At 35.5% G+C, this 23,946-nt stretch overlaps 2 protein-coding genes across 2 annotated transcripts; both read right to left on the bottom strand.

The window, feature by feature from the left end:
- Positions 1 to 5,151: 5,151 nt before the first annotated feature.
- Positions 5,152 to 7,093, bottom strand: mipb (major intrinsic protein of lens fiber b). Its single transcript, XM_065286712.2, has 4 exons — positions 5,877 to 7,093; positions 5,596 to 5,760; positions 5,422 to 5,502; positions 5,152 to 5,337 (listed from the first exon to the last, which is right to left on the bottom strand). The coding sequence occupies exons 1-4, from the start codon at positions 6,237 to 6,239 to the stop codon at positions 5,152 to 5,154; spliced, it is 795 nt and encodes a 264-aa protein (XP_065142784.1). The 5' UTR covers positions 6,240 to 7,093.
- A 3,912-nt stretch (positions 7,094 to 11,005) lies between these two features.
- On the bottom strand, positions 11,006 to 22,931 carry LOC135772741 (aquaporin-4). The gene is made up of 6 exons (XM_065282293.2): positions 22,787 to 22,931; positions 22,058 to 22,252; positions 19,730 to 19,891; positions 14,422 to 14,586; positions 13,715 to 13,795; positions 11,006 to 13,463 (listed from the first exon to the last, which is right to left on the bottom strand). The coding sequence occupies exons 1-6, from the start codon at positions 22,799 to 22,801 to the stop codon at positions 13,248 to 13,250; spliced, it is 834 nt and encodes a 277-aa protein (XP_065138365.2). The 5' UTR covers positions 22,802 to 22,931; the 3' UTR covers positions 11,006 to 13,247.
- Between the last annotated feature and the right edge of the window lie 1,015 nt (positions 22,932 to 23,946).

Below are 23,946 nucleotides of genomic sequence, written 5' to 3'. Positions count from 1 at the left end.
ATAGGATCGCGCAACTTTTACACGCTTTCAAAACGAAACTACGGAGATCAGCGCCGCTTTAGTTTTATCAATGAAAGGCTAAAAATAGCGCTGTTCACCGTATGTTCATGCCAGAAGTCAAAAAAAGACGTAAAACTTGTGTTTAATACCTCAGATTAGATAATGGGCATAGAGAAGGCAGTCACATGTGGCTGTTCAAACACATTCAACCACATGTGCGTTCCGCAACTCCAAAGCGATCCGATCGAAAGTGGTTTCGACTACCTCTGGATGTGGTTGAAAGTTGTCGAAAGTGGACGAGCTCAAAACGTTTTGAACACCGTTTACACCTGGCATTAACGTCGTCCACTTGTGATCCGATCGACGAAAACGCATGTTAATGCCAAGTGTAAACAACCTCCTAGATTTTTACAGTTTTGGAATCCATTCAGCTGATATTCCGCAGCAGCCAAAAATAGTCCCCTTAGTAACTTTCAATGGCAGGGGACTATTTTCGGGCAGTGTGTAATATCACTACGCCTGCTGCAGCCATGTTACAGCAGCAAAGTCCTTGATTATTACGCAAGAATGAGAGTATAGTTCCTAACCATATATGCAGGGGCGGAGCCAGACATTGTAGACATTGGGGGCTTAGCCCAAATCTAGGGTTTTCAAAGCATGGTCCCCTGCTGATATTTTTTCTCTATTTACGGCAGCTTTATAAACAATTTTTTAATCTAAGTGTTCTCTGTATTATCATTCTGAAACTGTAACACAACAAATTTTGACAGTGACACTTTAACTTCTCTTATCCAAAAATAGGCTAAATATGTTCGCTGTAGGCTAATCCAGTAACTGAAGCTACATAAGAAAGAATAACAATTTTGACTTCACTAGCAGAACAATTTCTCACCTGCTTATGGAAGCGTGAATACACACCTCTCTCTCTCTCTCTCTCTCTCTCTCTCTCTCTCTCTCTCTCTCTCTCTCTCTCCACACTCCTCTTCCTCTTTGCACTGACAATTATCACACATCATAAGCATATTTTTAATGTAAGAGATTATGGATTCACATTTTATAACTGTCTATTAATGTATTTTTTAGGTGAAATTATTGCGCATTTCAGTATGCATATTATGGACAAAACATAAGCTGCCTAAGTAAAGTATGTAGTTTCTCACCTTCTTACTTCTGATGTCTTTCAGAAAATATATATATGTATATCCTATAAACACCTATATTCTTCTATAAAAAAGGGAAATGTGCAATGAGCAATTTTTTTCATAGTTTTAATTCACTGTGATTAAATGTACTTTAAATATAACGTTAACAGCGACAGTGTGCAGCAGAGCAGGCAGACTAGATCATAGTGCTAACAGTAGCCGTTACATTAACAATGCAGATAATATATAAGTTGCCCTATTTAATAGTATTTACATCACATATGTATTAGTAATAACAAAGGCACTGTAAAAATAAAGACACAAATGCGTTTACGTTGGACAATTCTGCTTCCAACCTGTAGGGGAAGGAAAGAGCAAAAACTCTTTAGTGTTGCTTTAACAAAAAATTCGGGGGTTTGAGCCCCAGAAGCCACCCCCTTGCTCCTCCATATCTACCTAGAAAATCACAACTTTTAATTTTCTGTCGGTCTTAGTACACGATGTAACTACAGAAGAGTCAAGTTTTAAAATGAAAAAATATTGAAACTCTTTGGTTATTTTTTAGCACGATGCTAATGGTCTAATCAGATTCAATGGATTGTGCTAAGCTATGCTAAAAGTGGTACCGCCAGACCTGGAGATAGACTAAATGGATTCCAAAACGGTAAAAATCAAATGTTTAACTCTAGGAGAGCTGGAAAATGAGCATATATTTAAAAAAAGTGGATTGTCGCTTTAAAATTGCCACTTTTTAGGTGTGAGCAGAAATGTGGCTTTTTTGGGTGTGTCCTTTAAATGCAAATGAGCTGATCTCTACACTAAATGGCAGTGCCGCGGTTGGATAGTGCAGATTAAGGGGCAGGGTATTTCCCCTTCTGACATCACAAGGGGAGACAAATTTCAATGACCTTTTTTCACATGTTTGCAGAGAACAGTTTACCAAAACTAAATTACTGGGTTGATCTTATTCACATTTTCAAGGTTGATGTACAAGCACTGGAGACCCAATTATAGGACTTAAACATGGAAAAGGTCAGATTTTATATATATATATATATATATATATATATATATATATATATATATATATATATATATATATAAACATTTAAAACATGAAAATTACAACCATCATACATGTTGAGCATCACTCTCTGTCTCCCCAGTATCTGGTAACTGTTTCAACTTTGACTACACATAACTTTTTCAAAGTATTAAAGTCATTTAGTTATTGATATGAAAGTTTGCAATAATTTGATATTTTCAGTATATCTTTGCTGTCCTAGTCTCAGACTAATGTAAAATGCCTAATTACTTAAACAGCTAATTAGAGACCAACCCAAGACTAAGCTCAGATTGTCAAGAGAAAGACTTTGAGGATTAAGATCAAGACCAAGGCAGGATGAGACCGAGTCAAATTTATCTGAAAAATCCAAATATCCCAGTCATCATAAAATAACACTGCTGTGTGATGCATAAAAAGACAAAGCAGGACTAAGGATTTGTTTGGAACTATTTTCATTGCATTTAAAGCGCGATGTTTCTAACCAATCACATTAATGATGTTAACATAAATAAGACAACGCACCATCAATGAAATTATATCTCTGTGTTTGTGGTCTTGAAATAAAATCCAGAGTCCTTTTAGTCTAAGACCAAGAATAAATGCGGTTCAGACTAGGACACGAATAAAAGACCAGTCACAAGACTGAGACCAAATTTGAGCAATACACCGTGCCAATGCTTAAAAGATAAACTATATTTCAAAAGTTGAAAAAGTCTGTAGTTGGATTCCAAGACAATTTTAATCTTTATAAAACAAAACAAACGTTCAGTAACATTCAAATGCAATGAAAATGAACCCCTGAAATGTCCTTTTATGAATAAGATCAAATGCAGTTTAACAACCATACATGTTTCAATGGAAGATATGGACTGAATCCAGCAGTTAATAGATGCATACAAATATATGCAAATGAAAGGAATGGTGAGTATTCAATTTTTTGTGAGCAGGCAAACAATCACTCTGGAAACTTCGGTAAGTTAATGCACGAGGCCCCAGACCTCAATCCAAATGAGCACCTGTGAGCACAATAATCCTCCACCAGATGAAGCTTAGACACTTTGTGAGATGTTTCCAGCTGTATATCAAGCTAAAAACATACTGTTTACCGATATGACCCTGACTGCAGTATGGAAACGCTAGTATGTTCAAAACCGGTATGAGGTCGCCCCCTGCTGGTAGGTGCTGTAATTACAGTTTTATGCAGGTTAAAATGATCTCTGGCAAAATAAATGTATTGTATTGTATATGACATCATCCAGCAGAGGCTTAACTATGTGAACGCTAGAATAATAGTGGTGATAGTACTTGCACTAGGCTTCTCTAAACTAAATAAACTAAACACCACGACTAATAAAGCAAACTAATACAGGAGTTCTCATAAAACACTTTATACGGTAATACAACGGCAAAAGTTTTAAACAAAAAAATATGTAGGCCTACATTAGGTCTTGTGTTTCTTGTCTTATGTGGCCCTATGAAGATAAAATGTAAAACATTGTGTGTTACAGTAAAATACATTTCAGTTCATGGACCTCCCTCTCTCTCTCTCTCTCTGTCTCGTCATTAAATCAATTATTAGCGGAAATGTGTAGTATTAAGAACTAGCGCCATCTGTCGTGTAGAATTGTCATAGCGCAAGACACTGACGCACTTGTTTTCTCGTTTGGAGAGATGATGATGCTTGCAACCTAGACGTTATGTCTTATTAAACTTTATTATTAAAAAAACACCATCTCAAGGTCTCTGATACTTTGATAATGCAATGATCATATACCGTATGTGCACGTGATACATTATTTTCAGTGTATTTATTTGCATTCATAAATGATATATTGCCTGTTTTGCCCAGTCATGAATTTTATCCTCAAACAAAATTTAATAAGAGGCATCACAGACACTGTAAACTTCAGAAGTAGTTATAGCAAAAGACTGGCTTTGTTTAAAAGCCCATGGGTTGAAAGTTGAACAGCATTGCAAACACAGTGTATCTTATATTCTTGTAAAAAATAAGAACAATAAGCATTTTACAAACAAAGGTGAACTGTAATGATAAAACCCCTCAAATAAATGCTAAGTCGACAAAAACAAGCTCACACATAGCCTACAATTATCATGCACAAGCTATACATACAGTACATACATAACCTCACACACTCGAGAGACCCACACACAAACTCTCACACACTAATAAATAAATCTCTGAAAACTTGTGAAAAACACCTGAAGCCCTGGTTAAGTTGCATACGTCAACATCTTGTAGAAAACAAAACTGAAAATTGTAATCAGATTAAAAGTGAAAAGCATAAATCAATAGGCTTGAATTCGACTTCGTGTGGCGCCGCTTACTGTCAGGCGGATGACGTCAAAGTGCCGCGAGAGCGAGACGAATTACACTTTGTATGACTTGGAATCTTACCCTCTCTTTTTCTTTTTTTCTTTCCTTATTGTCTCTGTTTATTTTTCCTTATCTCTTTCTTTAAAATATTAAACTGTTATATGCTTTTTGTATAAATGTTTATGTCACAGTTTATACAAATGTTATATTTATACAATGTGTATAATGTTTATACTGTCACCTTTGTATTTTGTACTCGTTGTTGTTTCTCAAAAAAACAAAAAAACAAGACACTTCTCGAATCGTTCTCGCGGTACTTTGATGTCATCCGGCTGTCGGTTCTTGCAGCGCCGCATGAAGTCAAACAAGCCTATTGTTTCTAGCCCCTCCCATAACCCAAACTCCACCCACATCCAGCTGCTTTTGACACCTGGACCGCTGCCTCAGCACAAAAAATATCTGTAGTTTAGTCGATATCTGTGTCACACCCACCCCATGTACGATGCTGTGTCTTATATAATGTTATAAAGTGTTTTGGCTGTTGGTTGGGGTGTTGAGAAGGTCCAGTGAGGTAGAGCCAGATTTCGGTTCACAGGTTTTTAATGGGTTCATAGGGATTGAGTCGTCAGCTCAATGGGCTCCCCACGGTTCTCCCGCTGGTTTTCGGCCTCTGGTGGTCGGCTGCCTTTAAGTGTGGCTATCCGCTCAGAGAGACCCCTCATACGGGGGAACAGAATGAAATCATAAAAAATGGCACCCATTGCACCACCGATCATGGGACCCACCCAGTACACCTGTCATGAAAGGTCATATTAACATTATTATTATCGTTTTTATTATGGATTATTAATACATGTGGCTTCTGATTTGTTTCATACCCAATGGTTAATGAAGTTCCTCATGAGAACAGCCGGAGCGAAAGACCGAGCTGGGTTCATACCGGCTCCAGTGTAATACATCTGGTTTAAATATAAGCAATATAATAAAATTAGGCGTGCATTATAAAAATACTTGTGATAAACATGCTGAAGTGTTCCTATGATCTCTCTCACCCCCATCAGGTGACCCATGGTGATAGAAAAGCCAATAGATAGAGCAGCAGACCCCAGACGTCCATTTCTTCTCTCATCTGTGACGGAAAAGACACAGATCACCAGCTGCATGGTGAGAAACACCTCGACTGTGGTCGACATGCCCAAACTCATGCCTGGCTGCAACTGTAGGGAGTAAAACATTCATAAAGTACAAATATTGTAGTACAGATTTAATAATTTCCAATTTTCATAATTTAACCCTTTAAATAAAACTCTTTTTAATGACAACTCTTACTTACTGTATTAGGTGCGAATGTGCCTCTGATGCTGTTAGGTGTGACTCCATAAAGGGCCCCGGCCCCTGCCAAGGCCCCCAGACACTGAGCGCAGATGTAGAAGACCGCACGGAAGAAAGACAGCCGAGAGCCGACCAAGTAGGCGAAGGTGACGGCCGGGTTGATGTGTCCTCCGCTGATGTGGCCGATGGATTGGATCATTGTGGCAGCTGCAAAGCCAAAGCAGAGGGCGGTGTGGAAGACCTGATATGGGCCGGTAGTCCAGCGTAGCGCCGCTCCCATCCCGAAGAAGACGAAAAACATGGTGCCAAAAAACTCGGCAAACACGGCCCGCCAAAACGTCATAGAGCGAAACTCCCACATCATTATTTAGGAAATCCAACTACTCTGAGTGGAGTGGGTATTTTTTCGGGATTTTATTTTAACTATAAAGCTAATTTAAATTGAGTCAAGTCAAGGCCAAATAAAAAATTATTAAAATTCCAGTTGTAGATCTTGCCGTGAATGCTAATGTCGTGAAGGAACTTGCATGTAAATGCACACACATGCAGCCATGCACAAATTTTCTAAACTGCTAAACACGAGTCGTGTATGGCTGTGTGTGTGCACGCATAGGAAACATAAAGGGTTTCGTCAGAGAGACCTGAACATCAATGCTAAAATCTACAGGACTACAGAGGTTAGAGAAAATATCCTGCCCACACCATGTAGAGCTGGTCCGACTAACCACAAAGGGGCTATAGAGGGCATTTATAATGGACTCGGGCTCAATGTGACGACATAATCCCCCCATAAAAGGCAGAGGCTAATGGGACCATCAGATTTCAACCACATACACTCACAAGCATAGAGTTAAGATTGATGCCAAACATCCTAAAGTTCAATATTTTAGCTGATCAAACCTTATATGGGCACAAAAAACATTCAAAAATTAAAGTAGGCAACTCTTCCTCCTGCCATTTAAATTTTAATTATCCTGTTTGAAATACAACTTTAGTGACCTCATTTGTAAACGTATTTGACATGGAAAAGTGCTTCAGGTCAGGGTCTATGTATTTTGAAAGGGGCCATGGCATAAAAATCTGACTTTTTCCATGTTTAAGTGTTATAATTGGGTTCTATCAACCTAGAAAATGTGAAAAAGATCAACCCAGTAACTTAGTTTTGGTAAACCATTCTCTGCAAGCATGTGAAAAAATAGGCCATTGGAATTTGGCTCTCCTTATGATGTCATAAGAAGGCCTTAAACTGCAAAAATGACTTTCTTACTTAGTATTTTTGTCTTGTTTTCAGAAGAAATATCTAAAAATTCTTAAATCAATTTGTATTTTCTTGATGAGCAAAATGACCTAAGAAAATAATACTAGTTTTCAGACAAAAAATATACAATTTAAGTGAATTTGTGCTTAAAACTATTTCACAATTTTTTTCATCACCTCATTGGCAGATAATTTTGCTTGTTTTAAGGACAATTTCACTTAAATTGTATATTATTTTTCTTAAAAATAGACTTATTTACTAAGGTCATTTTGCTCATCAAAAAAAGCATCTTAATTTAAGAATTTTAAGATATTTCTACTGAAAACAAGACAAAAATACCAAGTAAGAAAGTCATTTTTTGCGGTGTATTATAATAATATCGCTCCTTAATCTGCACTATCCAACCAGAGCACAGACATTTAGTGCAGAGAAAGAGAGAGAGAGAAAATAATTGACAGCACAACTGAGTTTGAATTTTGAAGGACACACCCAAAACGGCACATTTTTGCACACACCTACAAAGTGTCTATTTTAACATGTTATTATTTATATGGTATTTTGAGCTAAAAATTCACATATGTGCTCTGGGGACACCAAAGATTTATTTGACATCTTAAAAAATTATTGTGACCCCTTTAAATATACAAAAAATGGACAAAAATATATTTTTCACCGATTAATCCAAGGAAATATATTCACGTTGCATTAGAAGAAAAACGTACAAACACAACAGTTTTAATCAGGGTTAAATTTAAATATATTTTTAACATCAAAAATATACTTTATAAAATGAACTTGTATTTATTTAGCATATATTTAAAATATATTTTTGGCTAGAGAAATTTATTTTTGCGGTATGGGCTTGTTCAATTGTTGCAAGTTTTTGGAAATAAAAGCCATTCTTGCTACTCGTAAAGGATTTAAACATTGATAGGTGCGCTTGTACATGTCAATGACTACAATTAGGCATTGTTTAAAAACAGAGATCTTAAATTTCAAAATCATTTCCCATTGGTTATCATCACAGAAAATGATTTCAGTCAAAATACGTGCCTGCTGCACAATCGTCTAAAGGGTTTATGATAAAAGAGCTCACAAAATACTCACAAGACACTAACTGAACACTAAACTCTATTATGGCTAACACGGGCGTAGCTTTTATCTCAAACCCCTTCGAAGCGTCTGCAACAGGCACATCGTTTTAAATGACCCGTGATGCACACAGATTCACATGACGTGCCAAATACATATTTTGACATGACGAACCATACACATGACCGGCTAAATACATGTTTTAATGAGCTTCGCATGGTGCGCCCTTGAAAATTGGTTGGGTCCTGATCTTATTTCTGCGATAACAACCTGCTGCCTGTACATTATTCCTTACTTAAACTATTTGTGAGGACAGTTAAATTAGCAATAATACTATATATTCTGCTCTGTATATTATATACTTAATCATTTTCTTTTTTTTGTCTTTCATGTAAAACTGCTATAAAACAATGCAAAATCTATAAAACAGATGAATTCCACTGGAAACCTTTTGTGTTCAAATTTTTTTCAGCATGGCTGTGCAAACTTGTTTTAAATCTTAACAGTAACGCTTCATTAACTTCTTATATAATGACTAAATATATAGCTAGAATGAGTCTGAATAATCTGTCATAAATACATTGTTTAATGGAAAGTTATAGTGAGTGTTTTTTTCTGTGTGACTGTGGTTTGTTCAGGGCAGAAGTGATTATGTAGAGGTTTGTATTGTGTGAGATAGCCGGAGGCCTCACAGTCTGATAAAGCCTGGAAAAATCCCTCTGTTAGGGTAGCTGACGGTGAATTCGGATTGCTGATGTCATCTGTTTTAACTACACACACATATAAACCAAACAAAACTAAATGCTGGCTTGGAAATTCTTTATTGTCATGTGTGTTTTGTAACTCATGTATGGAGTATGTGTTCATGCATGTATAAAAACTGTAGCACTACTATTCACGAATAAGATATGTTTCTTAAAATAAATAGATTTTGTTTGCAAAGATTAAAATTCTTTGATCTACATCCCATTTTTATGTAATATTTAAGAATACCCCAGTAGCAGAAAACCCATATCATAGGGATTTGGTGGTATACGTTGTTGACTTGCATTCACCTGTGGTTATGGTTAAAGTCAAACGTAATATGGAATCATATGGCGGGGCTCAATGTTGTGCGAACAGTAAACATACAATAGCATTTAATAGAAAATTGTATTAGTGTATTTTGCTGCATTGCTTTACTGAAGGAAATTAAAAAGCTTTGAGTCTGATATTATTTAAGTGCAAGAAAGAACATTACATTATCCATCTGAGAACTCATTTCTTTCTTTGTTACAGATTTAAAAGAGTGCAATAACATAAGAGACAGTCATATCAGACTAACATCTTCCTCAGACATGCCTGCGTACTGTATAACACTTCAGAAGCATTTAAACAGATCTGCAGTATACAGTACATTCAATGTTAAATTCTGTGCTTAGTTGGTTTACATAAAACTGGTTGAATATAATCAATATAGCAAACTTAAGTCATATAAATATACATTTGGCACTTATTCATGTGTAAGCTGGAGGTTATATACACAGCAAAATCCCCAGAGTTAAATCAACTCTGCTGGTTGTACATATTGTCCCAATCTTACAGAGAGTTAAAAAGTAACTCTGAAGCAGAGTTAAAAGCTGCAATCTGTAACTTTATCCTCTCTATCACCATCTCTGTTTGAAACCTAAAATTGCATTTTACATCTAACTTGTAGAATTTTTTTCTTAACTTAGGTTTAGATGTTGGTTGTTTCATTTTAAGTCACCATTATTGTGATCAGTGGTTGTTTTAGTTGGACTTGACTCTTATTTGCTAACTTTTTCAACTGCTATAACTATGTTTGTTTAAAACATGTTGTGTTATAGCAAGGAAAAGACAACAGCACAATTTTATGGTGGTGTTAGTACATAAAGTCTAAACATCATCAGCATCTAGAAAACTTATGTGCAGGTGTAGTGTTTGCACACTTATCAGAAGTATCCTTTTCCATTAATTGTGTGAGACTCTAGTATAATACAGCACCCTCATAGCAGTTTGTCATTCTAAATGATTTTGAAACACTGATACTTAAAATTTAGCTACTGTGTAGCGTACACACACAAACATCAAGAATCAGAGTATAAATCACAATGATGGTGAAAATAAAATGAAAAGCTTCATGCTGCAATGCATGCTGGGTATCAACAAATTACAAAGCTTATCCAAAACTCCCAGAATGCACTGTGGCAGGAATAAATAATGAACATTGATACCATGTCACCCTTGTTGAGATTCATACTCAGATTCTTGATGTTTGTGTGTCTACATTGTGCTGCGGTTAATTTTTAAGTCCCTCAAAATCGTTCAGAATGATAAACTGCCATGAGAGTGCTAGATATTACTACAGTCTCACATGATTAATGGAAAAGGATACTTATGATAAGTGTGTAAACACTACACCTGCACATACGTTTTCTAGATGCTGACAATATTTAGAATTTATGTACTAAAAAATCACTATGGAATTGCAGTATTGTTTTTTCTTTGCTATAACACAACATGGCTTAACCATATAAAATTATAGCAGTTGGAAAAAACTAGCAACTAATAGTCTAGTCCTACTAAAACATCCACTGAGTACAATGAGTTTAAATGAAACAGAAAACATCTGAACCTAAGTTAAGAAAATAACTACAAGTATGCAATTTTAGGTTTCAAACAGAGATGGTGATAGAGAGGATAAAATGACTGATTGCAGCTTTTAACTCAAATTCAGAGTTACTTTTTAACTCTCTGTAAGATTGGGACAATATGTACAACCAGCAGAGTTGATTTAACTCTGGGGATTTTGCTGTGTACAAATACAGCATTTAAAAAATATTCACAGTTTTTACAGAATGAATATATACAAACATTCATAGAAATATTAGATATTTAGATCGTTGAATGATTATTTGTAAAGAATGACTGAAGGTAAACAATTAAATAAGATATAAACTTAAAAAGCACAAGAACCTGTTTTCAAAAAGGTCTTTGAAAAAATGATAAATGTAAAAATGTAAAAAGTAAAATGTATTATCATATCAACTTTTGCTAATGTCACCAACACTCCAAGCCAACCATTTTTGCAAAAACAAAAAATTATGAAATACATGATTATTCTAAGAACCTGAATGGTTAAATGAGGAAAAATATACACAACATACAGTAATACAACTCAAATAAAAATCATCAAAACAGCAGTATTTAACTAAATATTTCACCACAATAAATAAATTAATAAACAAACAAACAAAAATAAATAAAACATGTTGCAGTGCATGAATCTATAAATCACTTTCTGAATAGGTTAATTTCCATGAACCATTCAGATAAACCAATTTATTAAAGTGATTTCACAACACTGTCCCATCAGTTGCTATTCTTTGACCAAACTTAATTCAACATTTTCAGGCACAAGGGCTCATAGGCATGGTTTTTGTAAGTTAATAAATTAAATTATTTAAAATGTTTAAGTTGCGAAATATTAAGCATGTTTTGTCATAATTACTTGAACTTTTAAGTTGAAAGAAGAATAGGGCTTTCAGTGGAGATGTCTTTTTATGAAAGTATTAATAGGTGTTTGATTACCTCAGGTCTCTTGGTTGTAAAGTTATGTTGGTTTGTTACACTACCCCACCAGTTGACGAGTTAAAAACTATAACTACTATACATTCTAAAAATAACCCTTTATACAACACTCGGTTAAAATTATCTATCATTTTTAGAGTGTTTATAAATTAGACAATTTACTTTTAAGTTAACTTTTAGTTAGTCATCGTAAAAGCCCAACTCTAGAACTGCACGGTCAAAAATAAACTGTTTAAAATAAAAATTTCAGTGTAAATTACAAAAAATGCAAAATATGTAACAAGGTAATATGAGTACTTTAAAAATGCCCCATAAGTTTTCATTACTTTTTAATCGTCAGTGTTGGGGTAAAGCCCGATTTAAAGTCGTGCGTAGGTTCTAAGCCGTAGCCTGTGCGTAGCTCTGCGTAGCCTGACGTGCACCTCGCAAAAATTTTAACAGCGCGTCAGATCTACGCGGACCACAAGCGCTGTGATTGGTCCACCAGAACCCCTCCCGTCAGGTAAAAAAAACTGCGTCATAGGTATTTCCGTTTGTGACGGTGAAAACAAAGATGAGCCAAGTTGAGGAGTGATTTAACTCAAACTGCAACAAAAGTCGTTGTTTATTTACTTCCATCGTTGCTGGTCTTCTTAAATTATACACAACAAGTTGCCGTTTCTTCTTCGTTTGTGGGTTAACTTGCTAAGCTTCTTCTTCTTTGACGTTCGCGCTGTTACTGTGGTTACATGCATGGTTACTGCCTACCAGCGTTCTGCGCGTGTGTTTGCACGTCGTCACGCCTACGCCGTAGGACCTACGCACAACTATAACGAGCCCTTAATGCATTACAAGTAACGTGCATTACATAATAATATTACTTTTCTAAAGTAACGAGTAAAGTAACGCATTACTTTATAAATGTACACATTAATATTTGAGTTACTTTTAAAAAAAAGTAATTTGAGTTACTTTTCAGTTGAATTAATTAAATTTATAAAATAAAATAATGTACTAAATTAAACTGAACATGTTAACGTAGAATTACGCACTCTGTGCGCCTGAACGAGAACATTTTGAATCAGAAATGGAGATGACATTTTTGCAATCATAAAAAACACCTGCAAGGCCTGAAAGAGATAAAACCTCAGCCAAGTAAGAAAAAGTAACGCAAAAGTAACTTAAAAGTAATGTAAGCATTACTTTCCATGAAAAGTAACTAAGTAACGCAATTAGTTACTTTTTTGGGGAGTAACTTAATATTGTAATGCATTACTTTTAAAAGTAACTTTCCCCAACACTGTTAACCGTTGTACATTTTCATGAGTGTAATTCCAACAGGAATTTATCTTTCAGATGGAGAGGTTTGGTCCTGTGTGGTTCGAAGGCTTAACTAATTGGTGGAAAACTTTACAAACACTCTGTGCTTGCTGAACTCTCTTGAGCTTTTGTTTAGCTGTGCTCAAGTTTGTTGCTTTGTTTGTTTCTCATGGCGCTCTGTGTGACAGTGGAGAGAGAAGATCGAGATACGCTGGCTGTCTCCACAATGTCAATGTCTTTACAGGTAAGACAAGCAACTAACTTCTGTCTGGATGCACTGTGGGCAAAGATGAACTCATGAGACATCCCAGCCAGGACTGCACCTGATATTGGCCCAATCCAGTAGACCTAAAAAATAAATCATTAAAGATTCAAGTTTATCAAGCCACATGACTTCAAATTAACATATCCCACAAAATATATTTATGCTTTTTGTAGATGCATTTATCCAAAGTGACTTACAACTAAATAAAGTTTAGTTAAACTAAAGTGAACTTAAAAAAAAAAAAATTTTTACCAACTGAAGTATAAGTTGATTCAACTTTACACTTTTTACAGTGTACCGTGGTCAGCAGAACTAGTAAAAAGTGCTAACTTACCCAGTGGTGCTCCCAGTAACCGAGTATTATAGCTGGACCAAGGGATCGGGCCGGGTTCAAGCTAGCACCGGAAAATCTGCCCTAAACACACACAGTTTAGAGAAATCAAATCAATTAATTGTATGTTAATTTACAGGTAAACATACAAAGGGTGGACAAATTGTAAATTCTTAAAAAAAATTAAATTTTCTCCAAATGCATATATTATTAGTTTTATATAATAATGTTGTTCACTAAACATACATGGATAAACAGCAAATGAAAGTTATTTTGACTTAAATACGTTTAACAGGTTAATTATATTAATATCTATATTAGTGATGCTTTAAACTTTCAGTTTTAAAGTCTCTTACTGTAAAGGTAGCAGCTCATTGTCAGAAAAAGCATAAACTAAACTTAAAGGGGCAGTTTCTCAAACATGGTTTAGTCCCAGACTAAACTGCATGTTTGAGCTGACCTTAATTCAAAAACCTTTTGCACAGACATATCTTAACATTTATCAGTGCCATTGTTTTGTCTTAAGATGCACACAAGTATTGTTTTCGTAAGGTATGTTTGTAAAAACTACTTAAATGTCCTAATATAACTAAGGCCTAGTCCTGGATTTGTCTACCGGGAAACTGCCCCATTGTATAGTCAAAGGTCTGGCTGTCCTATAAAACAGACATAATAAACATAATCACACACACATATTTGTGCAAACTTACAGCAATGAAGATTGCAGTGCTTACAGCAAACCCAATGCCCAAGTTTCCAGGTTCAGTGCTTTCCCTCCTGCGTTGATCTTCTACAGAGAATACAGTAAAACCCAACAGAAATGTGGCGAGCATCTCCATGCCAAGAGCTTGACCTGCATTCATGTCCACTGGAACCTAAAGAGTCATTCAAATTAAATCAAGACCGGTGTCATGAGTGTGCCATCGGAAACAGGAGTGTTAAAACATCTCATAATTGAACTAATAATAATCTTAAAACATCCATTTTTCAAATCAAAATAATCAAATAACACCACTGTTGAAGTAAAATGTAATGACACTTATGCTAAGTATAAACCACAATTTATTTATTTACTGAATTACCAATAAACCTGCTTTCATGCATATACACATATGTGACCATGGACCACAAAACCAGTTAAAGGTTGCATGGGTATATTTGTAGCCATAGCCAACAATACATTGCGTGTCAAAATAAAAATAATGTAATGCAAAAATCATAAGAAATAGTATATTAAGTAAAGATAATGTTCCATTTTGTAAATTTCTTTTCTGTAAATATATCAAAACTTTATTTATCATTAGTAATATGTGTTGCTAATGACTTCATTTGGACCACTTTAATGGCGATTTTCTCAATATTTAGATTTTTTTGCACCCGCAAATTCCAGATTTTCCGCTTTATCTCGGCCAAATATTGTCCTATCCTTACAAACCATACATCAATAGAAAGCTTATTTATACATTGACCCTTATGACTGGTTTTGTGATCCAGGGTCACATATCACTCACAGCAATGTCATAAAGGAACTATTTTTGGTTCACCAATTAACCATTTGGTTAAAGGTTCTTACTTAAAAACGAAGGGAAATTTCTTGTTTGACTTTTTTGGAAAATTAATTTAACTACAGTAGTTAGTTAATTAGTAATTTATTATACCTAACACTGCTTACACAATTAAAACACATAAGAAGTTACACTATGTGCTCTTGATCATTGTATTGTTGAGCTGGATTAATGACATTCCTCTGTTATGTGACTTCACTTTGAAGATCCCTTTGCTGCCTTAATTTTTTTTTGTTGTTGAATTAACTCAGATTTAGAAGACATTTCAACTTACTATTATTTATTCTGACAAGAGATAAGTTGTTATAACTACAGATGAGTTGTAATAACTTATAAAATATTGAAAAAAGTCCACTTCATTTTAGAAGTTGTAGCAACTCATAAAATCTGAGTTTATTAAAAAAAAAAAAAATTGTAAGACAGCAAAGATATTTTACAGTAAGTGGGCCAGCTGAATTTTAATCTAAACTAGATTAAATGGAGTCCATTTCTAATATCTAAATACAGTGGCAGGAATAAACTGTTTTTCTACAGTGATTTGCTATCAAATGTGATCTGATCTTCATCTAGGTAACAACAATCGACAAACACAATGTGCATAAGCTGACAACACACAAATAATTCTAGTTTATTGTGTCTTTTTTGAAAACATCCATTAAACATTTACAGTGCTGGAGGAAAATGTAAGTGATTGGATTTAATAGCTTGTTGAACCTCCTATGTTAGCAATTACTTTCTGCACATCATTCTGAAGGAATTTTTGCCCAAAACCACTCGGACAGGGGCGTCATGCACCATTTTTTTTAAAGGGGGCACAGTGTGCACAGCTCACAGAAATTCGTGCATACACAGACATCAAAATAAATATTATAGAGCTTTCAGTCTTTTTTCCATGGCACTTACATTTCGAACAATTTGAACACCCTTCTTTTTATGCAAAAACCTCCAGAATAAAAGTGTTGACTAACTTTCATATCAAATACTATTTAATCAGAATAATGACATATTGGTATCATATTTACATCTGAAACGGCATGTTTTATTTATTTAAGTTTTAATAAATTACTTGTTTAATTGTGTCATTAATGCATTTTGCACAACAACTGCATTATCCTATAAAATTAATGTAATTTTAAATTCATAAAGTATATAAACAACGAAAATTACATAAGCTATAGCCACGTGATTAATTTTATTGTTCAATAATGTTTAAAAAAAACGTAGATAAAATTATTAGAGGAACACATTATTGCATCAAATGTTACCTCATGAACATGTGTGATTCCGCGCAACCGTGAACTCTAGCAAACTTTGGCGTTGTACCAAGAAGATGAATCTAGAAATCTACTAACATAACGTCGAGACAGTCACATTTTAAAACATAATTTTTTTACACAGAGGAGGTTAACTGCACATTACCGTATTGGGGTTTTAATTCCCCAGATAGCAAAATGCAGCAGAGACAGCAAAGAGCTTGTGAGCGCGCTCAGACGCTGATGACGTCTGCGACTGCGCTGACTGCAGCGCCTGCCGCCAAAGTAGTAATGTAACAAGATCAAAACACTATAAATATGGCGAAAATCTCAGATAAGTGACAAGGATGCAGCACAGAATTGATAATACTGTGCATATTAAACAGATTAAAAGTCAAATAACAGATTAATGGACGCTTCTTTGATTTTGAGATTGCATGCAAAATCTATTTGGCTCAAAAAACCAAGGGGCAAGTGCCCCCTCAGTTTGAATGGGCATGACGGCTCTGAACTCGGATATATTTGTAGGATGTCTGGTGTGAACCGCTTTCTTGAGGTCATTCCACAGGTTAAGGTCTCCAAATGACACATTTTGTTTTACTTAAGATAATCTGTGGTGGACTTACTTCGATGACTAAAGTCATTGTCCTGCTGCATCAACCAACTTCTACTGAGCCTCAACTGGTGGACAGCCACATATTTTGTTAAACTTAGGAATTCATTTTCTCCTCAATGATGGCAGTTGGTCGAGGCCCTGAGGCAGCAAACCATGCCCAAATCATGATGTTCCCTCCACAATACTTCACTGTTGGTAAACTGTGCCCTTTTTGTGCCATAGTAGTTTTCCCGAACAATTCAACTTTTGCTTCATCGGTCCATAAATTTTTTTTTGAGTATCTTGGGGTTTGCCAAGGTACTCTTTTGCAAACGTTAAGCTCACAGCAATGTTTTTCGGGAGTGCAGCGGCTTCCTCCGTGATGTTCTGTCATATACATTGTGCCTGTTTAAAGACTTGCTTATGGTAGACTCATTAACAGACATGTGCCAGTTCCAATGATGTCTTCAAGCCTTTAGCTGTAACTCGTGGTACTTCATTGAGTATTCTGCATTGTGCCTAAGGAGTCATCTTGGATATGCACCCACTTCTACGAAGAGTAGCTAGAGTATTAAACTGTCTCCATTTATAGACAACTGAATATAGTTTAACTGTTGACTGTTGGATGTCTAAACATTCTTGGATTGTTTTGTATCCCTTTTCAGCCTTATGGAGTGCAACAACTCTTGATCGGATATCTTTAGAGAGGATTCATTAGAGCTGATGTTTTGTAAGGACAGCAATCTTAAAAAATTTTGAGTGTCTTTTTATCAATCAAAGTATCACCTAACCACACCTTTAAACTCATTTTATTCACTGGACTCCAGTTTACCAGCTTCTGACAAAAAAAAGCTTTCAATAAAGTAATTAGCCTATGGGTTCACTTACATTCAGTGTTTGGAATAACGCCGTTTAAAAGAACGGCGTTACGTAACGACGTTCATTTTTCAGTAACGGGCTAATCTAATTAATTACTTTTCACGCCGTTACAACGCCGTTAACGTTACCGGACGTTAAATGTGGTGCGTTACTATGCACTGACTTAATAAACTGTGTGATCCAAACGCAACCCTGGCTCACACAGCTAGTGAGGAGGTAGGTTAATAACGAGATAAGCGATTATGATTGGCTAAGGCAGAGTAATGTGTTTCATGGTAGCCAATCAGAGCCAGTGTTGTTATACACATGCCAGCGCACGCGCATGCGGCGACACACACACAGGGCGAATTCCAATCGAAAGTGATGATCACTATGCCCTATTCCCTTCGAAGATCAAATCTCTTGATGTATAAACTCTAGAGAAAGTTGCGCAATGTTGTCTCATAGTGTGGCTAATTAAAATACACTTGGTGATAAAATACAGCGTCTTTTTCTGTTTATTTGGATTTTACATCCCCTTCGCGAAGTGCCTTTCAAGGGCGCACAAACGGCATTTGGAATTTACCCAAACATACGCAACAGCTAAACAGAGATTCGCGGCAGCAGAAGAGATGGCGAGTCAGGAGGAGCAATCCGATGAAAAGTTGGCATTTTCAAGGTGGAGATATAAGCACTACTTCAAATTCATTGTGGTCAAAGCAAGAACGTGCATGTAATGTGTACATTATGTCCGGGAGCGAAGACTTTGTCGACATCCGTTGTAAGCAACTCTAATTTAATGAATCATATTGTTAAACTGTTTACTTTTTTAATGAAGAAAACGAAATACAGCAGCCTATGTCTTCCAGACTATTTATCTCAGTTTGATTTATTTAATTTGCTACAGTTATTGCAAACACACTTTATATTATTTAACTGTTTACTTTTGAAGAAAAAACCTGAAGTACAGAATGTCTACCAGACCAGTTGTCTGACATTGGGAGTTTGATTTATTTTAATTAAGAATACGACTACAGAGCAAACACACTTTTTGTTGTTTAAAAGTTAACTTTTTGTGAACAAAACACTTGGAAGTACAGGTTGTTTACTTGACCAGTTGTCTCAGGTTGAGAGAGTTTTATTTCATTTAGTTTGCTGAAGTTAAATGCACTTTATATGGTGTAACTGTTTACTTTTCTTACAAAGATAATACTTGAAGTGTAGGATAAACTCTTGCTGTCTGTTGACGTGCAATAAATATGGAAAGTTATGTATGAACACCTGTCTGTTCTACTCATTTCAACTGACATGTGAAAACTGCTAAAAAATACAAATTCTTTGACATATAGCAACTTTTTTTTTTAACCGTAACGCAAATAGTTACTTTCCCTGGTAACGAGTTACTTTTATTATAGAGTAATTAAGTTACTAACTTTTTGGAACAAGTAGTGAGTAACTATAACTAATTACTATTTTTAAGTAACGTTCCCAACACTGCTTACATTTTCCTCGAGCACTGTGAATGTTTAATGGGTGTTTTCAAAAAAGTGTTGTCAGCTTATGCACATTGTGTTTGTCTATTTTTGTAAACTAGATGAGGATCAGATCACATTTTATGGCAAATCACTGTAGAAAACCAGTTCATTCCTAGGGGTTCACATACTTTTCTTGTGACTGTATGTTGGTCAACATTGAGATGATACACTTCGACTTTGTGATGTTTATATGAGAGTATCGAGAATCTGACCTTGTTAATGAAGTTTTGCGCAATGGATTTCAGAGGCAGGCAGACGTAAAGCAAACCAGTTGCCAGGATTCCACCCAGACACTGAGCACCCAGATAAACCAGAGCCCTGAAGACGTCCACCTTCCTTGTTGCCATAAGGGCCACAGTCATTGCAGGATTCACCTAAAAACAACAAAACAGGTGACCTAAACTGACAACATAGTTTCATTTAAAGTCAGTGTAAAGTGATATTTAATATGGGTTTTGAGTTTGTCACATCACAGAAAAATGTGTTATTAACCACCCAGCCAAATTTGAATGATAAAACCGGCAAGTAAATAAAATAAATCAAAATCTGGTAAAAAATAAGCAGCATTCTCTGCTCTCGTAAAACCACACACACTTGCGGGAAAGCTGCCGTCTCGACTTTCATGCAACTCCACCACCTGAATGGATGCTGGCGATTGTATTAGGGGCAGGGCCAAGACACAGAAATTAGGAAAAGCTGTGTATTGGTAAAGGTGGTGTGTATAGATTTTAGCGGGCATCTAGTGGTGGGATTGTGCATTGCTGTCCCGTGACAGTTTTTTCAGCATACCTCCTCGACCCCATCACAACAGTAGAAGAGGGGGGAGTACTCTGGATAATATTAAAGTAAGGTGACCAGATTTTTTAAATGAAAACCGGGGACATTTCCTAGTTAAATGGTTAAAATATCATTAAAATCTAATTAGTTGTAAAAAAAAAAGGGGACAAAACGTTTTTTTGAAAGTTTTCTTCTTTTAATTGTTGTGGATTCATTGCAAAAAAATACTTGCTTCTTACTTAATTGTCTTGTTTTCAGTACAAATATCTAAAAATTCCTAAATCAAGATGCATTTTCTTGATAAGCAAAATCCCCTAAGAAAAATCTAGCTTTAAGACAAAAAAACTAATTGAAGTGAATTTGTGCTTAAAACATGCAAAAGAAACATTTCTTGAATTTTTTTCTACAATTTAGTGGCAGTTTTTTTCTTGTTTTAAGCACAAAATTGATATTTTGGTCTAAAAATTAGACTTATTTTTTCATGACTTATTTGGTCATTATGCCCATAAAGAAAGTGCATCTTGCCTTAAGAATTTTTTTGCTATTTGTACTGAAAACAAGACAAAAAAAACTAATAAGAGAGTCATTTTTTGCAGGGTTTCTAATTCAATTAATTGAACAATTTCTGTAGCCTAAATCCTATTTTTATCCTGTTTTTTTCCTTTTTTATCCGAGAGACATACCTCATCAAAATGACTTCTAGGGCACTATTTCAGCTGATTTCATAGCACTGTAAATGTGAAGAACAGAAGGAATAATGCAAAATGTAAACACATTTAGCCTACACGAAACAAATGCTCAGTACCATGCTGTGATCAGTTCAATTTATTGTTTTATTAATTTAATTTAACATTTAAGTAGTTAGTACCTTAACCCCCGATAACTTTAACTGTATTCAAATCTTATGATAACTTGATTCATGATGATGACGCTTGTCGCTTTCTCATGTGTCTCGTAGTAAATTCTTCTTTGCTAAAGTAGTGACGCGCAGGTGCAACCAAGTAATCAGTATCTCGCTGCCCCCTCTGCTGGTGAAAATAATCATTACATGATTTGCTCCGCTCTGGTACTACAAACGCTACATGTTGACGGGGCTTTTTCAGTCTATTTGCTGGTGGTTTTGGACGTGCTATAAAACAGGGACATTTCCAGGGACAGCTCCAGTCGGGGACAGTCACCTTATATTAAAGGGACATTCCACTTATTTTGAAAATGTGCTCATTTTCCAGCTCCCTTAGAGTTAAACATTTGATTCTTACCGTTTTGGAATCCATTCAGCTGATCTCCGGGTCTGGCGCTAGCACTTTTAGCATAGCTTAGCACAATCCACTGAATCTGATTAGACCATTAGCATCCCGCTAAAAACTAACCAAAGAGTTTTGATATTTTCATTACTTAAAACTCGACTCTTCTGTTGTCACATGTAGACCGTCTGAAAATGGATTGTGCTAAGCTATGCTAAAAGTGCTAGCGCCAGACCCGGAGATCAGCTGAATGGATTTCAAAAAGGTAAAAATCTAATGTTTAACTCTAGGGAAGCTGGAAAATGAGCATATTTTCAAAAAAAGTGGAAAGTCCCTTTAAGAGCTCACAGCCCTCCCTTCATACAGAATGCCAAATGATTTTTCATATTTGATTACATGTCAATGCGAACTCATGAATTATAATTTTAAAAAGTGACTTACAGTGCATATAAGTTTGTGTGTACCTGAGAATCGAATGCTCTGTCAGTTAACAAAAGTAAAAAAACTTAGTTTTTTTACCTGCGCCCCACTGATTTCACCAAAACAATATCCCAGAACAACAGTGGCCATACCAGCAGCCAGTGCTGGATAGATGGGCCCTGGGGAGACCCCGTCCGACCCCGGGACTAAAGAACCCAACACAGCAGATACAAAGACCAGAGAACCCAAAACCTCAGCCAGAATCCCCTGCCAAAACTGACGACTCCTCAGTTCCTGCGTTAACCGAAGAGTTAAACAGGAAATAGATATGAGAAAATAGACTTTATCATTTTAGATCAATTTATAACAATTAATAAAATAACATAAATCGTCTTATATAGAAACTTTTGCTGTGATATAAAAACAACAAAACTTACATTCATACATATAGTCTTTTCAATGATTTCTTAAAAATGTTCATTTAGAGAAAATTTTAAGAATTTAAAACTCAATACTAAACGCAATACATTGTCAGAGACAAAATACTGTTGTACCAAAAATACTGTATATTTTGCATAAACAAATAAAAAATATTTAAAATCTGAATGCAAAGTCACTGTAAGACAAGCAAGTAGCAAAGATTTCTCAAACCTCTGCATGTTAAAACTTTCTAGTTGTTGTCAATTCACTTTGGTAAACTTGATGGTTTACATGATTTACTGATGATTTAACAAATGTTCACATCAAACTGCATGCCAGCCGTAATGAAATCCATAGTAATAAAATCAACTGTATAAATGTAAAGATTATCTTAATCTTCATCCTTACCTCTTTTATTGCCATTCCAGGTGGTATGAACTTAATCCGTCAGTCAATCTGTATGTTTATCGTGATGTTTGTGTGTCGGTGTGTGTTTGTGTGTAATGAAATAGATGAGTGTCTTCTGTCAGAAAGAAGATAATTAATTCCAGTGGAGGAGACTGCAGGAGGCCGAACACAAAGGGATCAACCCCCCATCTCTATCACTGCTAAATGCTTATCAGAGATCACAGGCTGATAAACCTCCACAGCAGGACACCATGAGGTATACACGCAGCATGTATCATAAACATCAAGTTCAATGGGACGTGAAGTTTTCAACAACAACCCATGGCATGATTTGTCAAACTATTTGCTTGAAAAGAAAGTTGCACATTAAAATGGAACAGAAAAATGGGAAAGAATAACAAATACATTATACGTTATTTTTACATAATAGCTGTTGTTGTTACATGTGTTTCCTTAATAACATCATTTATCAAATGACCATTGGCTGAAAACACAGCGTGCGCATATATTATCAGCCGTTTCTCTCCTTTCATCATCCTACTTGTGAAGTACTGTGATCATTACCATGGTGACAGCTCATTTGGCCTGATTCAGTTGCCATGACATCTATTTTGATGCTGCCGTGCTACGGCTCTTTTAAGTGGCCTGTTTTAGATGAGCTAAACATACAATGGGGACTTTCGATTGGCCTTTAAACCAAGAATCAAGTTTGGTACTCCAGCAAATCTTTAATTAAGTCCAGGGCTGGGAATTGGGTGGAAGGGTTTAGTTCAAACTGCAGAGGATTTTCATCTATTATTCAGGTCAAAACACTTTGCGAATTTTATACATAAAGTTTGATTTTTCTGCATCTACACTCAAAAAAATATTGGATTGGTAAATATTGGGTAAAACAAACGTTGGGTTATTATAAATAAACCTGCACTGTTAAAAGTGAAAAGTTGTACTAACTTAAAATTTACTTCAATTGGTAACACCTAAAAATGACTTCAAATTATTTATAGTCGACTGTTATGACATCGAAGACATCAACGACGTCAATCATACAAAACACAAGAGATGGGACTGCTTTGCAACATGCCACAATTTATTAGCAGAACATTAATACAAATGCTGATTATACAGCTTATGTTGCAATTTAAATTTAAAAAGTTATAAAA

This window comes from Paramisgurnus dabryanus, chromosome 21 (genome assembly GCF_030506205.2).
Source record: "Paramisgurnus dabryanus chromosome 21, PD_genome_1.1, whole genome shotgun sequence".
Lineage (NCBI taxonomy): Eukaryota > Metazoa > Chordata > Actinopteri > Cypriniformes > Cobitidae > Paramisgurnus > Paramisgurnus dabryanus.
This window is presented reverse-complemented; position numbering and strand designations above follow the sequence as displayed.

What these genes read in the sequence shown, in the direction of transcription:
- mipb (XM_065286712.2), bottom strand. Translation starts at nt 6,239, where the DNA reads ATGATGTGGGAGTTTCGCTCTATGACGTTTTGGCGGGCCGTGTTTGCC. An exon ending in CCATGGGTCACCTGATGGGG is followed by an intron (nt 5,503 to 5,595) that starts GTGAGAGAGATC and finishes TATTTAAACCAG; the next exon opens with ATGTATTACACTGGAGCCGG. An exon ending in GGAACTTCATTAACCATTGG is followed by an intron (nt 5,338 to 5,421) that starts GTATGAAACAAA and finishes CTTTCATGACAG; the next exon opens with GTGTACTGGGTGGGTCCCAT.
- LOC135772741 (XM_065282293.2), bottom strand. An exon ending in GTGAAATCAGTGGGGCGCAG is followed by an intron (nt 19,892 to 22,057) that starts GTAAAAAAACTA and finishes TGTTGTTTTTAG; the next exon opens with GTGAATCCTGCAATGACTGT. An exon ending in GCACTGCAATCTTCATTGCT is followed by an intron (nt 13,796 to 14,421) that starts GTAAGTTTGCAC and finishes GTGTGTGTTTAG; the next exon opens with GGCAGATTTTCCGGTGCTAG.